Source organism: Procambarus clarkii, chromosome 13, assembly GCF_040958095.1.
Source record: "Procambarus clarkii isolate CNS0578487 chromosome 13, FALCON_Pclarkii_2.0, whole genome shotgun sequence".
Taxonomy (NCBI): domain Eukaryota; kingdom Metazoa; phylum Arthropoda; class Malacostraca; order Decapoda; family Cambaridae; genus Procambarus; species Procambarus clarkii.
Genome location: NC_091162.1, coordinates 13,880,435 through 13,900,103, shown reverse-complemented (window position 1 = coordinate 13,900,103; position 19,669 = coordinate 13,880,435). Strand labels below are relative to the sequence as shown.

The window sequence follows — 19,669 nt, the reverse complement described above, 5'->3', positions numbered from 1 at the left end:
AGGGATTCGAACCCATGTGCTGCAGAAAGTGGTAGCAGATAGAGATTGAAAGACTCAATTCAATAATATAATCTTGCTTTATTTAAACTTGAATTTCATGATAATATAAAAAAATGCATCAGAAGAATTTGAATTATTCATCAAATTATTAAATTCCACTTTCCTGAAGTAACAAATTAACATTTAGAACTTTGATGTAATAAACTCATCATTATTCATCTCATTTTCATAACGTTTCTCAGGAAACAATTACTTTTAACTTTTGTCAATTTTTGTTATAAACATTTTCATAAATTTTGTAAAAGTAACTTAATGAAAAGCATGTTTTTGGAATTCATACTCTAAATAATACAAATTATTTTATTCTTAAGATTTTGAATTAAAAGCACAGATATGCAGTTGGTGTGTTTGATGGCGCTTATTTGTTGTTTGTATGTTTGCGAGGGGTGGTGTTTGCTGTTTGGATGTTTGCGATGGGTGGTGTTTGCTGTTTGGATGTTTGCGAGGGGTGGTGTTTTTTTTGTCTACGCTTCTAATCATGATGTTATACTTTGCAGTATGCCGTTATACGAAGACTATACCGATATGTCCAGTCTCCAAGCAGAGTACGAAGCCAGCATTGCTAATGGTAAGATCCATCGTCCTTCTTAGTAAGATTAGTGGTCGTTGATGGTAAGATTAGTGGTCGTTGAGGTAAAGTTCGTGGTCGTTGATGCCAAGGTCTTTTCCACATATTGATGACCTGTCGAAAAAGCAATATGGAGGATCTGGGAGTAATCATGTCGGAAGATCTTATTTTTAAAGAACACAATAAAGTAGCTGTCACAACTGCAAGAAAAATGACAGGTTGGATAACAAGCGCCTTTCATACAAAAGATGCCACACCAGTAATGATACTTTTCAAGACACTATAGTGCTCTCTAGGAGGTCGTTACATACTAACAGCCCCATTCAAAGCTGGAGAAATTGCTGACCTGGAGAATGTGCAAATGTCCTCTACTGTTGGAATCCCATCAATAAAACATCTAAAAAAAATATTAGGTTTTAAAATAAAACATTTTAAATTTTCCTAATTTGTATTCTCACCAGAAAAACCAGGAGGCATAGTAGAGGTTAAATTGGTAGGCTGAGAGAGAGAGAGAGAGAACTCTATGATCAACATCAAACGCCAATATTGATATGTTGATCAATATGATCAACATATTAGAGGGAAGTTTACTAACACAAATAGTGAACCAGCAGGAGTATACCAGGCTAAAACAAATGATAACGAAATAAAGGTAATTAACACCAAATAAGTCTACTTTCTGAAATCATAATACTATGATACATTCGTTAGAAAAGAGACAATAATGGAGCCGTATAGGAGGCTCGAACCCAGGTCCCTGGACTCCTCAGGGTAGTGCGTGTCTCTCCCGCATGAGAACCCTTCAACAAGCCTCCCCCCCCCCCCCCCCCCACCAGCTTGTCTTACCACAGGTATCGTGTGTTCGACAGCAAATTTAATGAGCTGTCTAACCGTCCTTTCCTGAAGATCGTCTCCGGGGCCTGACTGAGGACTTGCGATAAGACCTAACATGTCAACAAAGTTATGGGGTAACTATTATAACTGTCATGATGCTGATCTTGCTCGGCTAACCTATTGGCTGCTTTCTGTCCTTACCATTCCGATGTCCGGATTGTTCTAAGGTTCAAAGGTTCTGAGTCTGAAGCGTTATTACTCGCTACGATATCCGCACGGGGACTCTGGGCTATCAGGACTGCACATAGTCCTGATATCGTGGGCATAGTCCACTCTGCCCACGATAACCTCAAGGATCAAAATACAGTATCGAAATGTGCTGTGTGATCTCCGTAGAGTGTTTTGTCCCTTGTTATTATTTTTACATTTTACAAAGGGAAAAAAAGAATTCAATGTTCATTCAGGTAATTTTAAGTTTTCTGTTGAACTAAACGGATTTCAGGGAAATATTGTATGTTTGTGTGAGTGTGGAGAGATATTTTGGTTGGGTCTTGATTAATGAACATCACTAGGCTTGTGTGGTGTTTGGTTGGTAATTATTACTGCTCTCTCTCTCTCTCTCTCTCTCTCTCTCTCTCTCTCTCTCTCTCTCTCTCTCTCTCTCTCTCTCTCTCTCTCTCTCTCTCTCTCTCTCTCTCTCTCTCTCTCTCTCTCTCTCTCTCTCTCTCTCTCTCTCTCTCTCGCTCTCTCTCTCTCTCTCTCTCTCTCTCTCTCTCTCTCTCTCTCTCTCTCTCTCTCTCTCTCTCTCTCTCTCTCTCTCTCTCTCTCTCTCTCTCTCTCTCTCTCTCTCTCTCTCTCTCTCTCTCTCTCTCTCTCTCTCTCTCTCTCTCTCTCTCTCTCTCTCTCTCTCTCTCTCTCTCTCTCTCTCTCTCTCTCTCCAGTGAGGAAACTGCTACATAGACCCGTTCAGACGCAGACAACACCTTACACGCCTACACCCGTACTGAGAGGAACACAGACATGCCATTAACAGAACACGCCTTGCTAATGTTCCCCTCTTCCTCTTTCCTCGTCCTCTTCCTCTTCCTTCGCCCAATCAAAACGAGAGGGTGACGAATATGCAAATGACGAGCTTTAGTTATGTGTATTGATAGAGCTTTGTAAAGGTGGTGAGGTAGTTGTGGTAGTTGTGGTGGGGGTAGTTGTGGTGGCACTTGCAGAGTTCATTTTTCTTGGTGAGTTTCATCGTTGGCGAAGAGCGTGGCGATATGGTGGTCATAGCTGGGGAGGACGGGAAGGGGGGGGGTGGATGTTGCTGGAATCTGTTTGATGAAAATAGATCTCCTCTCCTATTGTGTGATTTTCATGAATAACAGAGCGAAGGAGCGGCGAGGGAGGTAGGGAGAGAGAAAGAGAGAGAGAGAGAGAAATAGAGAGAGAGAGAGAGAGAGAGAGAGAGAGAGAGAGAGAGAGAGAGAGAGAGAGAGAGAGAGAGAGAGAGAGAGAGACCACTTCAGATAAACACCTTGATAACCAGCATCATGAAACCAGTTCTTGCTCGAATATAAACCTTAGCGACCGTTTTAGTTTTACGAAAGATTAACCACGAAATTTGTTCCTAGGTTCGCTAGTTCATCCACATCGACCCACTAGCTAGCACGGTCTCCTGTTGTCACAAACGGAATGCTATTATACACTATCTACACTGCTAATTTCCTAAAGAAAAAAATTAAACTTTCTCCTAGCACAGCGACTAGTTTTCTACGTCTGAATGGTATGCTACTAGCACAGTGTTTTATTCTAAAAGTGATGTAAACTAACCCCCCTATCTCCTACCATGCTAGCTACTGTAATGTTTTTAGCTACTGTAGCTTACTGTAGCTGTAGCTACTGTAGCTTACTGTAGCTGTAGCTACTGTAGCTGTAGCTTTTTAGCTACTGTAGCTGTAGCTTTTTAGCTACTGTAGCTGTAGCTTTTTAGCTACTGTAGCTGTAGCTTTTTCGCTACTGTAGCTGTAGCTTTTTAGCTACTGTAGCTGTAGCTTTTTAGCTACTGTAGCTGTAGCTTTTTAGCTACTGTAGCTGTAGCTTTTTAGCTACTGTAGCTGTAGCTTTTTAGCTACTGTAGCTGTAGCTTTTTAGCTACTGTAGCTGTAGCTTTTTAGCTACTGTAGCTGTAGCTTTTTCGCTACTGTAGCTGTAGCTTTTTAGCTACTGTAGCTGTAGCTTTTTAGCTACTGTAGCTGTAGCTTTTTAGCTACTGTAGCTGTAGCTTTTTAGCTACTGTAGCTGTAGCTTTTTAGCTACTGTCGCTGTAGCTTTTTAGCTACTGTAGCTGTAGCTTTTTAGCTACTGTAGCTGTAGCTTTTTAGCTACTGTAGCTGTAGCTTTTTAACTACTGTAGCTGTAGCTTTTTACCTACTGTAATGTTGTTTTTAGAACGGTTTGACGTTACGCTAATATGAACGTCGTTCTGCTAGCCTTGTGTTTAGCTAGTTATCTGGACTAGGCTACTAGGCCAGCAACCACCTGTTGATGGTCTCAGCAGTTGGCCATCCACTTAGAACGCGAATTTGAATGAAAAATATTCATGAATATCGAAGAGCCCTGACAGATATTGTCTCATAAATCAGTGAGGAGATGGTGGAGAGAGAGAGAGAGAGAGAGAGAGAGAGAGAGAGAGAGAGAGAGATAGGGAGAGAGGGAGAGAGAGAGAGAGAGAGAGAGAGAGAGAGAGAGAGAGAGAGAGAGAGAGAGAGAGAGGGAGAGAGAGAGAGAGAGAGAGAGAGAGAGAGAGAGAGAGAGAGAGAGAGAGAGAGAGAGAGAGAGAGAGAGAGAGAGAGAGAGAGAGAGAGAGAGGGAGAGAGAGAGGGGGGAGGGGGGGGGGGACATATAATATATATTAAAAAGCTACGAAATTTCTTTAACAAAACAGTTTTACGGTGATCTACACTGACTCCTTCAAGGTGGGAGAGTTGATATTGTAAACTGAGTACTGTGGAGTGTCTATCATCCTCCCACTGAGTACTGTGGAGTGTCTATCATCCTCCCACTGAGTACTGTGGAGTGTCTATCATCCTCCCACTGAGTACTGTGGAGTGTCTATCATCCTCCCACTGAGTACTGTGGAGTGTCTATCATCCTCCCACTGAGTACTGTGGAGTGTCTATCATCCTCCCACTGAGTACTGTGGAGTGTCTATCATCCTCCCACTGAGTACTGTGGAGTGTCTATCATCCTCCCACTGAGTACTGTGGAGTGTCTATCATCCTCCCACTGAGTACTATGGAGTGTCTATCATCCTCCCACTGAGTACTGTGGAGTGTCTATCATCCTCCCACTGAGTACTATGGAGTGTCTATCATCCCCCACTGAGTACTATGGAGTGTCTATCATCCTCCCACTGAGTACTATGGAGTGTCTATCATCCTCCCACTGAGTACTATGGAGTGTCTATCATCCCCCCACTGAGTACTATGGAGTGTCTATCATCCCCCACTGAGTACTATGGAGTGTCTATCATCCTCCCACTGAGTACTATGGAGTGTCTATCATCCTCCCACTGAGTACTATGGAGTGTCTATCATCCTCCCACTGAGTACTGTGGAGTGTCTATCATCCCCCACTGAGTACTATGGAGTGTCTATCATCCTCCCACTGAGTACTATGGAGTGTCTATCATCCTCCCACTGAGTACTATGGAGTGTCTATCATCCTCCCACTGAGTACTATGGAGTGTCTATCATCCTCCCACTGAGTACTATGGAGTGTCTATCATCCCCCCACTGAGTACTATGGAGTGTCTATCATCCTCCCACTGAGTACTATGGAGTGTCTATCATCCCCCCACTGAGTACTATGGAGTGTCTATCATCCTCCCACTGAGTACTGTGGAGTGTCTATCATCCTCCCACTGAGTACTATGGAGTGTCTATCATCCTCCCACTGAGTACTGTGGAGTGTCTATCATCCTCCCACTGAGTACTATGGAGTGTCTATCATCCTCCACTGAGTACTATGGAGTGTCTATCATCCTCCCACTGAGTACTATGGAGTGTCTATCATCCCCCACTGAGTACTATGGAGTGTCTATCATCCCCCACTGAGTACTATGGAGTGTCTATCATCCTCCCACTGAGTACTATGGAGTGTCTATCATCCTCCCACTGAGTACTATGGAGTGTCTATCATCCCCCACTGAGTACTATGGAGTGTCTATCATCCCCCACTGAGTACTATGGAGTGTCTATCATCCTCCCACTGAGTACTATGGAGTGTCTATCATCCCCCACTGAGTACTATGGAGTGTCTATCATCCTCTCACTGAGTACTATGGAGTGCATACTTGTTATCTGTCACTTTTGCTTGACTGACTGTGTTCCTACTCCAGATTTATTATTCCATGGTGGCTTAAAGTATCAAAAGATATCCTAGGGATATCTTTTGTGCTACAAAATCATCTCAAGATAACCTCAAGATAGGGACTCTGCCAACCGCCTTCCGCCTATTTCGTGGTGGTCGTCATGGTGGTAAACCACACATTAATGCGAGCAATGGGACCAACCCCGACCCGCCCATGATAGCCCCCAACCTTACATCATTCCCCATGCAAAGTTATACCAGGCTAGCCCCTCAAAGGGTCTGTCCACTAACTTCGGACAGATACAGTCATTTTTCGTGTAGAGATATATATGGTTTTAAGGAACATTTTACGCATGTGAACTAATGCTCTCTTTATTTCTCTCTCTGTTTTGCAGATTCCGACAAGAAGGACGCAGCACTCAAAGCCGGCGGTCAAGTCGCCCGCGGGCGGTTCCGTCACGAGCCTTACCGTCGCTTGGCCGTCAATGTGCCATCATAAGATGTTCTCCCAGTGCTCTACGGTGTCCTTGAAGTCCTGTGAGACCTTCTAAGCTTCTGTGTGGTCTCCTCCCCCTGGGGTTCTGTGGTTCTCCCGAGGCCTTGTGTGATGCCCCTGAGGTTCTGTGTAGGGTTCTGCAGGGCAATCCAGGTGCTCACCTGTACCTCCAGGCGTTTTCCAGTACCCTTGAGCTGCCTCCGGGTTCTACTACGAACTGCTTTTGAGATGTCTCGTGGAGTCTTGCAGGTGACTCTTTTTGTACCTTCAGGAGCACCCAGGTGCCCTCAGGCGCCCTCGGGTGCTACAAGGAGCCTTCATGTGTACCTTCAGGAGCACCCAGGTGCCCTCAGGCGCCCTCGGGTGCTACAAGGAGCCTTCATGTGTACCTTCAGGAGCACCCAGGTGCCCTCAGGCGCCCTCGGGTGCTACAAGGAGCCTTCATGTGTACTGTTGTGGTCCCTCTCGCCCTGTGACTTTGTGTTTCGTATTAGTAAATCAAATAAAAGAAACAAATAGCCAATGTGTTGCCTGAAGAGAAGAGAAAGGGGAAAAAAATAACAATGTTCAAGATGAAATAAAGTTGAAGAAACGTGAAAATCAAATGAATACGATAAGGGGAAAAAATGAACAAGGCAATGACAACATTGCTGGAACTTAACTACACAACAACGAAAATGGGGCAAAAAAAAATAGGTTGTCAACGTTTCTGAAACATATATACAACGTTAAGAGAAAATAAGATGCAAATACGGAGTAATAAATCGTGATAAAGTAACAAGATCGCTGATAAGGTCTTTGTGGGGTGATAATCATGATTTTCTTGAGGAATAGGGGCTTCTGTATATATATATATACACACATGTATATTCTTGAAGAATTGATGAATGATTTACTAGTGGTGAGTTACACCTGATGCTCTCTCCCAAGGAGTTCACATGAACAATGAGAACAGTTATCATTTCAGAGATGTGAACGTTCCAAATGTGGTGAAACTGAGCTTTGGTGATATCTTGCTTGTGGGCGCCTTTGGTGGAAGAGGAAGGTGACGTTGTCTTGGGTGAGGGAGGTGTGAGGACACTGTGTCAGGAAGATATCCCGAGGAAAAGAGGATGAAGCAGTTTATCACCTACTGCTTCAAGTTAAATATAAACAGCCTGTTACAATTCTAGGCTGTTCAGCTAGCCAGCCAGCCAGCCACTCAGCCAGTCAGCCAGCCAGCCAAGCAACCACTCAGCCAGTCAGCCAGCCAGCCAGCCAGTCAGTCAGCCAGTCAACCACTCAGCCAGTCAGCCAGCCAGCCAGCCAGCCAGTCGCTCAAGGTACTATTGTTGAACACAAAGCAGGTTTGAGTTAGAATGCTACAGCAAGATGTTACATATGCCACAGACAGACATAAAGATTGCCTCACCAATCCTTATGTTCACTTCCACAGCAAAATGCATACACGAGTCCCACGGCAAAATGTATGAAGTGTCTGTTGCAAAATGTATGAGAGTGTCTAGAGCAGGACAAATACGGTCCAAGAGCTCTAGCTCTTAGAGCTCCAGCTCTCCAGCGAGAGCTCTAGCTCTCCAAGAGCCCTAGCTCTTGGAGCCCGCTTTTCTAGCCGTTGGTTGTCTAATGCAATGACCCCTGACCTATCTCCCTGTGTGTGTGTCGACAGCTGCAACAGACTCGTGAAGTAGAAATTACAGATGAATGGAAATTGTGTAGACATTTCTACAACTGCCTGTGTGGGGATTGTGCTGGTGTGGCAGCTATTGTACACCCGACTGTTGTTGCTGGTGTGGGGTAGCCATGTGAGGATGGAAGCAGCAGTGAAGGAATGTGAAGAAGGAGGTTGTGAAGGAAGGGAACGAGGGAGCACTCCCAGAGGCGTCGCCCAGACCTCTTAAAGAGACTCATGCACTCATGTTTCTGGATTCACAAACTTACAATCACTATCTAAACTCTATATTTCTATCTCGTGTAAATAGACCCTCTTTCCCCCTCATTAAGGTAGACTGAAGTATATCTTTCACAGTCGAAGTAGACATGTAGAGAAATAAGTACTTTTTGGAGTGTCTTGTAGGAGGTTTTGAGATTAAAATGTATCTTATTAACAGAGATATAAAAAAAAACCTCTTTTGGAGAACCTGGATACACCGTCACGGCTTAAAGTGACACGCTCTTATCACTTCCTCGTTCTGCCAATTGCGGGTTTTAAGCTTTTGAGGTTTTTTAGGAAACTCTTAGAACACTCTTTGAGTAGACTAGATTCTAGAGTTTTATTGGAAATAAGAAACTTTTTTTTTTTCATTTGTTTGAGTGCATTTCAGATATTTATAACTGACATACAGGTGAGAGAATTCTGCTTTGCAGCTTTTTCCAAGAATTTATATTGTAAAGAGAATGAATTAAACATATCGTATATTACCGATATAGAAACCGTAGCAGTAGTTAAGATGCATTTGATATTTCTTGAAGTTCTTCTGAGCTGTATTATGGCCTTCACGTGACGGACAAATCTATATAATTTGTTATAAGGCTTAGACGCTTATAGCGCGTTTCATAAAGTGGAGCAGAGACGGGAAGGCGTTGGAGGACCCCCCCCCCCCCTTGTTAAGTCAAGACGCAGGTCCGACCACAAACTATCACCTTCCGTGAGTCGGTGAGAACGTGGACCGTCCCTCATTCCTTTGGTTTGAGGGAGCAGGCGTGATCTCGTTCTTGGTGTGTGTGCTTGAAGGTACGAGCGGGAAACTGACTTCGCTATCCTTGGCTTCCAGGAAGTGAGAGTAGATTGACCTCACTGTTTCGTGTGTTCAAGATAAGAAAGCCTGCTTGATCTCGTTCTCTGGGTTCCAGGAAGCGATTCAGGAACTCACGTTTAAGTAACTCCTCGCGGGGTCTGATATGGAGTGGCTTCTTTTGGACGGACTTGTGAAACCCTTCGTTGCTGAAAAAAAGTTCCTTAGGGTACAGTACAAGGGTTCTATGACGCAATTACACAAACATTACACACATTTATGTACATGGTTTCAAAGCCATAATCAAATACACTAGTGATCGATGCCGGGGGTCAGCTGTATTGGGGTTTCGAAGCCAGAGTTAGTTACAGTTATACCAGGCTTCGAAGCCAACAACAGCTGCACCGGACATTCAGACGAGAATCAAACAAAGAGTCAGACTGAAGCCCTGACCAAGCCATCCGTAAGACAGCTTCATCCCTCGATGGGGCACAAAAAATAAACAAAACACGGGCTGTAAATCATAAAAAAGAGTATTCCCTTTTGTCCTATATATATATATATTTATATATATTTACATATATATAAATATATAATGTATAATATTTTTAGAGTGTACATTAGTATGCCTTGAAAGAGCGTATAGGTCCCAAGTGCCCTCTAGTGTCGGCGAGTCATCAGTCTATTTGGGTTTAATTTTAGACGAAGAGAAATATACTGTAGGTGTGTTGATAATATTTTACTCCTTACATATGTAATATAGGTTTTTGTTGTGTTGTGTACATAATGTAATTGACAGCTGTTGCGGCTCACATTGACCTCTAAAGCTAGTGATCAAACATTATTTGCTGCAGTTTTTGTGTGTTAAATCAAGTATATTACAACATTCCAAAATATTTCGTCGTTTGTTTTGTGATTGAAGTATTTATATTAAAAAAAAAAAGGTTCAGATTTATTTCATACGCTTATTCAAGTTTTTTTTTCTTCCACGCCAGAAGTTAAAATGCAAATATCAAAAATGTATTTGGAAATTTTTGTATTTTGTACAACAGAGGCATAATGAATAGCCGGGAGACACGACGCCTTTGACAGTATGTCTGTCTTAATAAAATATATATTTCTATTTCTCGTTCTCTATATATATATTTACACGCTCTCTGTCTTTCTCTCTCTCTCTCTTTGTCTCTCTCTTTCCCTCTCTCTTTCCCTCTCTCTTTCCCTCTCTCTTTCCCTCTCTCTTTCCCTCTCTCTTTCCCTCTCTTTCCCTCTCTCTCTCTCTCTCTCTCTCTCTCTCTCTCTCTCTCTCTCTCTCTCTCTCTCTCTCTCTCTCTCTCTCTCTCTCTCTTTCTCTCTGTCTCTGTCTCTCTCTCTTTGTCTCTCTCTTTCCTTCTCTCTTTCCCTCTCTCTCTCTTTCCCTCTCTTTCCCTCTCTCTCTCTCTCTCTCTCTCTCTCTCTCTCTCTCTCTCTCTCTCTCTCTCTCTCTCTCTCTCTCTCTCTCTCTCTCTCTCTCTCTCTCTCTCTCTCTCTCTCTCAATACCCAAGATTACGCTCCAGAAATTGAAGGTTTCCGAAAGCGTCCATAAGTGAGTGGTCAGAACTGTTTCACCAGCCTATGCTTATCCATCGTGCATCTTGGGAAGGGTGGAGGTAGCTCCTCTGCGGGAGACTGGACGTTCCAGAAGTAAAACTAATGAGGATTTTTTTTTACAAATATAAATAATAGTTGATATTTTTTAGGAATATATTATTCAATCAATCTTATCCTGTATTTTATTGAAAAAATGGTTATGTAAAACTGTAAATAATAAAGAATTTTATTTACAAATTTAACGATTATTTAATAATAACAATGACAAAGGAATTTTGTATAATTTTTCAGCAATTTATTTTGTAATTACATACTGATAAATGATATACAGACAAGGCGCCTGAGAGACCCAATAATACCCAGAGTCTTGTTACAGTTGAAACGCCACAGTGCGCCGTTTGGATTCTACAGCTGAAGGCTTTTACAAACCTTGAATTTCCGGGTGATAGGGAGAGCACGTTCAAAACCTTCCAACACAGAGTGAACCCAACACACACAAACCTCTCTAGCTACCACTCTATTTTTGTACCCCCTCGCCTTAACATGTGTTGGAAAACGGAAGAAATATATAGAATATAATGTGTTAATAATAATAAAATCTTAAGCTTGTATTTCAAACTTTTTTGTTTATATATATATATATATATATATATATATATATATATATATATATATATATATATATATATATATATATAATCTCAGGAGCACGATTGACTCAGCTGCTTTAAAAGAGGACAACCCGTGTTCTGAACGTTGCTACTTCGGCTTGTAAAGAATCGGAGGGTTTTAAAGAGATTTTCTATCCGGTTTAAATTGAGAGTTTTGTGATCGGGTCCAATTCCGGGCTGTAGGAAATTTGAGAGAAAACGAATTTCTGGTTTATATAGCGAGAGAGAGAGAATGCATGTCATAGGCTGTGGTGACTACGGATATAGGCTTTCAAAGGGAATTTCCTGTCTATCAGAGGGGAAGGTTTGTGTTATGAAATGCGTTCATTGAGATAGACTGCGGACCTCAGCCATATCGGGAAATATTTTGAGCTGTGTAGAATATAATTTCTACGGAATTGACAAGAGGTTTGTGATATAGGAAGCGCTACGTAGAAGCTTGATAAGCGTGTTATGTATGTCGAAGGGAGATTGTTAAAACAAGGACCCAACAGTCATTATAGACCCCGTGTGTGTGTGTGTGTAAACATCAAGCGAGCTGTTAAATCCCTTTGTGTAATCATCAAGGGATTTGTTAATCCCTAAACATTACAGATATTTAAAAAGTATTACAACATGGTGTACATGTTTTAACAATTTAAATTTTAAAAATATATATAACAAAAACACATACCGCTATTGAAATAGTTTAAGGATTCAAACCCGTACAGTAGAGAACCTTTTCAAAACCTTTCATTCTTGAAGTCCCAACGCCAGGCGCCACGTTGAGCTGTTCGAAGTGCTCTCTGCCGGGATTGATCAAGCAGTTACGTGTACCATTCCTCTTGCCTTCAATCATTGGCGGCTTAGTCTACCTTCATTCAACAGTTTCCGAGCACCGAGATGCTATAATATTACGATGTCAACAACAGCAATAACCTCAGGTTGTGTACGACCTCGTAGCGCCTCGCAGGTCGTAGACTGTATTAAGTGAATAGCAATTAAGACGCCATTATCGAGCCAAGAGGCACAAGTCTCTTTACTGGACACTTGAGTACTGGGTGAGTCCCGGCCAATATTCTTGTTACTCATTGAGGTATTAGTTGCGTGTTACGTGAGTGAGTCATTGATGTTTCCTCCCTGCACCCACCTCACAGTGAATACATAAACACAAATTTGTGTATTTTGCACATTTATTTAGGATAAAATAAATGGTGAATAAGTACGAGTTTAATAGCCACGTTGGTTGACATTCCAAGAGAGTTTATTCAGTGACCCTTTGTCAGGATTCCTCCAGCTCTGCGGTGGTGTGAGAGACGCACACACAATGCTTTACTGATTTGAAAGGTATTAATAACAACTCTAAAACTAGAGTAACATTGCTAATAACAGCAGCAGCATCAACACTAAACACCATTACTAATGTTTCTATTAATTATATTGATTTGAATTTACTAGTTTCTTAGTCACGGCTTGCTGAAGAAGCTTTAAAAGTCAAGCGCTGGAGATTCAACAATTTTTAAAGAAATTTTGTACAAAATGGCGAGAAATTGTCAATAAAGAGGGGAAAATCTAGTGTCGTATGCTCACAGCACCGAAGAAATTACCCTTTTCCTTTAAACACACACACACACATATATATATAATTTGTACAAGGCATTAGAGTTATTATAAATTGTGAATTGTAGCCTAGTTACAAGATCCTTCAAAATAGATTTTTCCGAAATTTTAATTTTCCACCAAACGTTTAGTTAATGGTAAGTTTCATAGGAGGTCATTATTTCTGCTTTTGTTCACCGACATGATAAGGATTTCTAAAATATCTTTATTCTTGACAAACATCGCTTTTATGCTCCTTGTCGGGATATACCAAGAGCTCATTCTCAGTTCTTTGATCGCGTTGAAATGAGTTCAAATCTACGCATTAAGAAAGCACACGCCAATTTATGTTAGTTAACATGTAAGCTGTTCAGCCCCGTTTAAATTGGTTCGGTGTGCACCACTGCATCCCATTTCATTCTGAACATCGATATTCATCTCTCCGTATACCATTGTTCATCTGTTATCTCTTTGGTGTTCAGTTTGATCAAAATCACCCCCCCGGTTATAAACTAAAAGATTTATGTTCACTTTTATATACAACTGTACAGTGAAGTTGATTCTGTCTATCTTTAAATGTCGGTCGGCTATATACATATTTTTTATATACTAAAGTGTAATTTTGTTTTTACTTTGAAGTTTAAAACGATTTTAACTGAGAATATATATATATATATATATATATATATATATATATATATATATATATATATATATATATATATATATATATATATATTCGGTGCTTTTTTCAGTGTACAAAATCCTTGGGCCTATTTAGCATTATTTCGCCTTGCTTCCTTTTGTTAGGCTTTTATTTTTATTGTTACTTAGTTTCTACCTTGTTTATTTCCCCTCAATTATTTGTGGATCTTTTATGGCTTATTCTCTTCTATGTTGATTTCTTATAGACCGTTTGATCGCTCAGACTTTAGTTAATAGTCTAAATCGTCATATATGCCTTTCTAGTGCTCCTTGAGGTGTTCCTCGAGGTGCTCCTTAGGATACTTCTGCAGGTCCTCCTCGAGGTGCGCATGCATGTGTTCCTTGAGGTGCTCCTTGAGCTGTTCCTCAAGTGCTTCAGCAGGTGTTCTTGGAATGTTCCTTGAGGTGCTGCTGCAGGTGTGCTTTGAGGTGTTCCTGGAGGTGCTCCTTGAGCTGTTCCTCAAGTGCTTCAGCAGGTGTTCTTGGAATGTTCCTTGAGGTGCTGCTGCAGATGTGCTTTGAGGTGTTCCTGGAGGTGCTCCTTGAGGCGCTCCTTGAGAAGCTCCTTAAGGGTATTCCTTCACCTGGCGCAAGGCGTTTCAATACCTACTACCATCACCGTTTCAATCCTTCCCCTCAAATTCTGTTGATTTCCTTCTATTTTTCAACCTGTTTTTTGGGGTTTTGAATGTTTATATATAGTATTTTATGGAAGCTGTAATGATCAGAATGTTATTCTTTGTCTTGTCTTTTCTTATGCATTTAAATACAAGAATATAAAACCTTTAAAGCAGCTTGTTGACCCTAATTACCATACTCTATTGTAGACTCGTTAACCCAGAGTAGACGTGTAGATGGTTGTGTTCACCACTAAAAAAAAAAAATAATTTAAATTGACCCTTAAAAACAAATAAGAAGAGACTATTTGTTGTATTACCTTAAATGTACACTACTCACAGCCTTGACCCTTGACCTGTCTCAGTCATGTTCTGGGTCACGTGACCTTATTGTTTGTAAACAGTGTCATTATTACGGCGCCTGAGGGTCAAAGTCGTTGAGTATGATACAAACAGATTTAAAAAGATATTGTATATTTGTTTGCTTTTTTCCTGTTTGACTTATATAATAATTGAACCTGTATATCAAAGTGTTTCAATAAACTCTTCGATGTAAACAGTATTAATTTTTTATTTTTTGGCAATAGTGGTACATTATTCCTGTAGCACAGTAATGTGCTCGCTAACACGGTAATGTTGTTTGTTATATTTACTCTAAGAGGGATCATGTGTGTGTGTTTGTGTGTGTGTATGTACGCTCGTGTGTAGGTAAACTCTTAAAGTCACATGTGTATCATATATAGCTAACATTCTTGCGCCTGATCTTGTCTTAATTAGAGCTTATAAACTACAGTATAACAATTTTACTTATCTTAGAAATATACTAATTAAATAAATTAAATTTTGAATATAATTTCAAACTTTATTTGCATAGTCTCTAAATGTCAAGTGTGTTGTATGCAGTAACCTAAAACTCGCTTCTATTGTTTTAAATCTATATAAAAGTCAACAATGGACATTTAGGTAAAGAAAATGGGAAACTGAAACTTTGACATAAACTCCACTACAGATCGTCGGTCTTCAAGGTGAACAATTGAGAAGTGTTTAAATACTGAGGTAAGATTATTTCTATGGAAGGAAGGAAGTGTTTAAGGTAGTATTATCCAGCTAAAGTTAACGCACAGTATGTACACACAGAGAAGCTGGGTATATATTTTCGTGCAAATATTTACTTGGTTTGCTGTTGGGCTCAATATTTGGAGGGTTATTAAGACCACCACAAGAGTTTACTGAACAGGTAAGTATACTTTAATGGTGAATATATTACAGGAGTAAACTATACGCTACGAAGTGGAGTACGCCTCTCGGTATATATCCTCCCCTGTTATTTCTAAGTTTAGTTTACTTATTAAGTACCACATTATACTCATCATGTGGGTGGTGGTGAAAAACTTTACAGAGGCACATAACGGGCTCAGGAACTGAATCCCAAAATTCAGTCGGCTAGAGTTGCAGTCCTTATCAACTATTTACACAGTTCAGTGTAAACGGAAACCCCCGTTGGATATAGCAACTCGCATGTATTTACCACATAAATACATGCACAGCAGATGTTAGATGGTGCGCGACGACCGCTATCCTTCAGTCACGGTCTATATATGGAGTTCTGAAACCCTTATAGTACCGTACTACTTGGAACTTTTTGTTCCAAGTAGCGAATCTTAAACAACAACAACCTTTCAGTCATTAAAATATTATGGTCATCAATTGTGTTGTCTTATGATTCTGCAGTCCTTCCCAGACAACGACTAACGTTGTTCTTGAAGGAGTCATTACCAGTCGACTACTGAAGGAATCCTAACCAGGTACTTTTCGGTAACCCTCGACAAGTTCATGTTACTTGCGGTCACCCATCCATCAAAATATAAAGTTGACACTGCTTAACTTGACTATACAATATTTACTTCTAGCACAAATTTAATTTAATAAGATAATTATCTAATTAGTAATCTAAACCCAGATTTTGTATTTTTAAATAGTTATATCGACGTGTGGAGCTCAGGATAACCTTACACAACACCTTGTGTACCTCGGGATAGCTATACACAACACCTTGTGTCGCTCAGGATACCTTCACTGAACGCCTTGTGTAGCTCAGGATACCTTCACTGAACGCCTTGTGTAGCTCAGGATACCTTCACTGAACGCCTTGTGTCGCTCAGGATACCTTCTCTGAACGCCTTGTGTCACTCAGGATACCTTTACACAACACCTTGTGTCACTCATGATACCTTTACACAACACCTTGTGTAGCTCAGGATACCTTTACACAATACCTTGTGTAGCTCAGGATACCATTACACAACACCTTGTGTAGCTCAGGATACCATTACACAACACCTTGTGTAACTCAGGATACCTTTACACAACACCTTGTGTAGCTCAGGATACCTTCACTGAACGCCTTGTGTTGCTCAGGATACCTTTACACAACACCTTGTGTAGCTCAGGATACCTTCACTGAACACCTTGTGTAGCTCAGGATACCTTTACACAACATCTTGTGTAACTCAGGATACCTTAGCCCTGAAATCAGCGCCTTGTGCAGCTCAGGATATTTTCTCAAATATAAATATATATCTTAAAGTATATCAAATTATTGTGCATAGTTACGCCTAGGATAGATAGGTCAGTTCACGGGTTTTGACTCTGTTGGTAATTATATTGATTTACAGGTGGGGGTACGAAGCATTTTAGAGAGGTGCAATTTCAAACACAATAATGTAAATCAAAATAATTGCCCAGAGAACCTAATCACCCAACCTACGCTTGGCCTAACTATACAGCAAATTCTAAAACATCATAATATTAATTTATAGCTGGGAAGATTTAAATTTTGAATATAAATTTATATAAAAATTGACGAATGCGTCTTTGGTGTGAGCTGCCGCCTGGCCGAGCATAGCCTAAAGACTCGCAGTCGCAAGAAGAGCTGGAAGAATTTTTTTCTTCAAAGTGCTTCGCTCATTTATACTGTTCGAAGTTTGCCTTTCTAAATGCTTCACACACATGTTGTATACAAATCATTACTAACTTAACCAAAGCAACTATCCTAACCTAGTTTACTATGATGTGTAATAATATTCATTTAAATTTCAGAAAAATATGTTTTTCGTTACACAGTATTGAAAACTTGATGAATGTTTCTTTGGGGGTCATTCAGAACTTAAACGAGTATAGTCCTGGTGATGGGTTGTGCAACCCATCTGGTGACGGGTTGCACAATCTGGTCATGGGTTGCACAACCTGATGACGGCTTGCACAACCTGGTGATGGGTTGCACAACCTGGTGATGGGTTGCACAACCTAGTGATGGGTTGCACAACCTGGTGACGGATTGCACAACCTGGTGACGGATTGCACAACCTAGTGATGGGTTGCACAACCTAGTGATGGGTTGCACAACCTGGTGACGGATTGCACAACCTAGTGATGGGTTGCACAACCTAGTGATGGGTTGCACAACCTGATGACGGATTGCACAACCTGGTGATGGGTTGCACAACCTGGTGATGGGTTGCACAACCTAGTGATGGGTTGCACAACCTAGTGATGGGTTGCACAACCTAGTGATGGGTTGCACAACCTGGTGACGGATTGCACAACCTGATGACGGCTTGCACAACCTGGTGATGGGTTGCACAACCTGGTGACGGATTGCACAACCTGGTGACGGATTGCACAACCTAGTGATGGGTTGCACAACCTAGTGATGGGTTGCACAACCTGGTGACGGATTGCACAACCTGGTGATGGGTTGCACAACCTGGTGATGGGTTGCACAACCTGGTGATGGGTTGCACAACCTGATGACGGCTTGCACAACCTGGTGATGGGTTGCACAACCTGGTGATGGGTTGCACAACCTGATGACGGCTTGCACAACCTGGTGATGGGTTGCACAACCTGGTGATGGGTTGCACAACCTGATGACGGCTTGCACAACCTGGTGATGGGTTGCACAACCTGGTGATGGGTTGCACAACCTGATGACGGCTTGCACAACCTGGTGATGGGTTGCACAACCTAGTGATGGGTTGCACAACCTGGTGATGGGTTGCACAACCTGGTGACGGATTGCACAACCTGGTGATGGGTTGCACAACCTGATGACGGCTTGCACAACCTGGTGATGGGTTGCACAACCTGGTGATGGGTTGCACAACCTGATGACGGCTTGCACAACCTGGTGATGGGTTGCACAACCTAGTGATGGGTTGCACAACCTAGTGATGGGTTGCACAACCTGATGACGGCTTGCACAACCTGGTGATGGGTTGCACAACCTAGTGATGGGTTGCACAATGAGGTAAAATAATCAGAAATGGAGAACCACCTGTTTAATAGGATTGTCCAAGATACAAACCAGTACCTGAAATGTATTTTTCGTTTGATTTTCCCGACTATTTTGGATTTGATCACGTGGGACTGGGATCTGAGACCTCAGCGGGAAACTGGACTATGGAAATTAACTTCAGCCATATTCATTGTAACTGATATATATATACAATTTAATATTAACTTTAAAAGAGCTATTTACGATATGTCTTACACATGGCTAATGTCTTAAAGGATGAATAAAATATAATTAAACCCATTAATTTATTTTGTAGGCAATATCAACTGTGTGTAATATATATATATAAATTTAAATTTATCATCTAAAAGAACATTAAAAATACAGATATTATAAATCAAAATTTAAATAAAAGATAATCATAGTACTTTTATTTTACATAAGATTTATAATATTTAATTTTACAAAACAAAAAATTTATGGAAAAACATACGAAGCTTTTAATTATACCAGTATAAGTTCCATAGAGCTTATAATAGACGGTGCAGGTTGAAATTAATTGTTATCAGTAACCGTAACACGTGCTGCTACGAACTGTTAGTTCCGAGTAGCTGAATGTAATGCAAGAACATCTACTAATTTCTAAAGCCAAGGTATAAACAAAGTAATTAGAGAAGGCGCGAAGGTTCTACGTCATTGGTAGATCGCCTACTGGAGTCTAACAGGTTTGACATGAGGTAAGAATATCTAAATTCCTGAATGTTGGTAGTTGTTACAGGATTCAACATTCATATTTTGAAAAAATCCTATTAATAAGAAGAAAGTTTAACAATTTCATAACCTGGATTTATATAAAAAAGGACTATTACATTTTACAAATTTACGCTCTGTTTTCAAACATATTTGAAGCATCAGAGATGAAGATTATAGTATCACACGTCCAGACTTTAGTAAGAATTTTAGCAGTGTTCTACACGAAACATTAATGGGATAAATACAGAGGAAAATGGTAGTGAATAGGACCTCATCTTCCTGACCATTACTAACATAGAAAATAGAATGTCAACATTCAGAGTATAACTGGAGTTAGAGTGAACAAGACAACTATATCAGTAAGTCTTGTCAGTGACGCTTGAATAATTCGGGTAATGAACTCATACG

The 19,669-nt window shown here is 40.8% G+C and overlaps 1 protein-coding gene across 1 annotated transcript in view; it reads left to right on the top strand.

Moving 5' to 3' along the window:
- Positions 1–14,773, top strand: part of LOC123757156 (KH domain-containing, RNA-binding, signal transduction-associated protein 2-like) — a 29,923-nt gene extending 15,150 nt beyond the window's left edge. The window contains exons 4-5 of the mRNA XM_069323956.1: positions 558–628; positions 6,220–14,773. Of these exons, the coding sequence (XP_069180057.1) occupies positions 558–628; positions 6,220–6,323 (175 nt within the window). The 3' untranslated portion in view covers positions 6,324–14,773. The remainder of the gene's footprint in view (positions 1–557; positions 629–6,219) is intronic.
- The last annotated feature ends 4,896 nt before the right edge of the window (positions 14,774–19,669 follow it).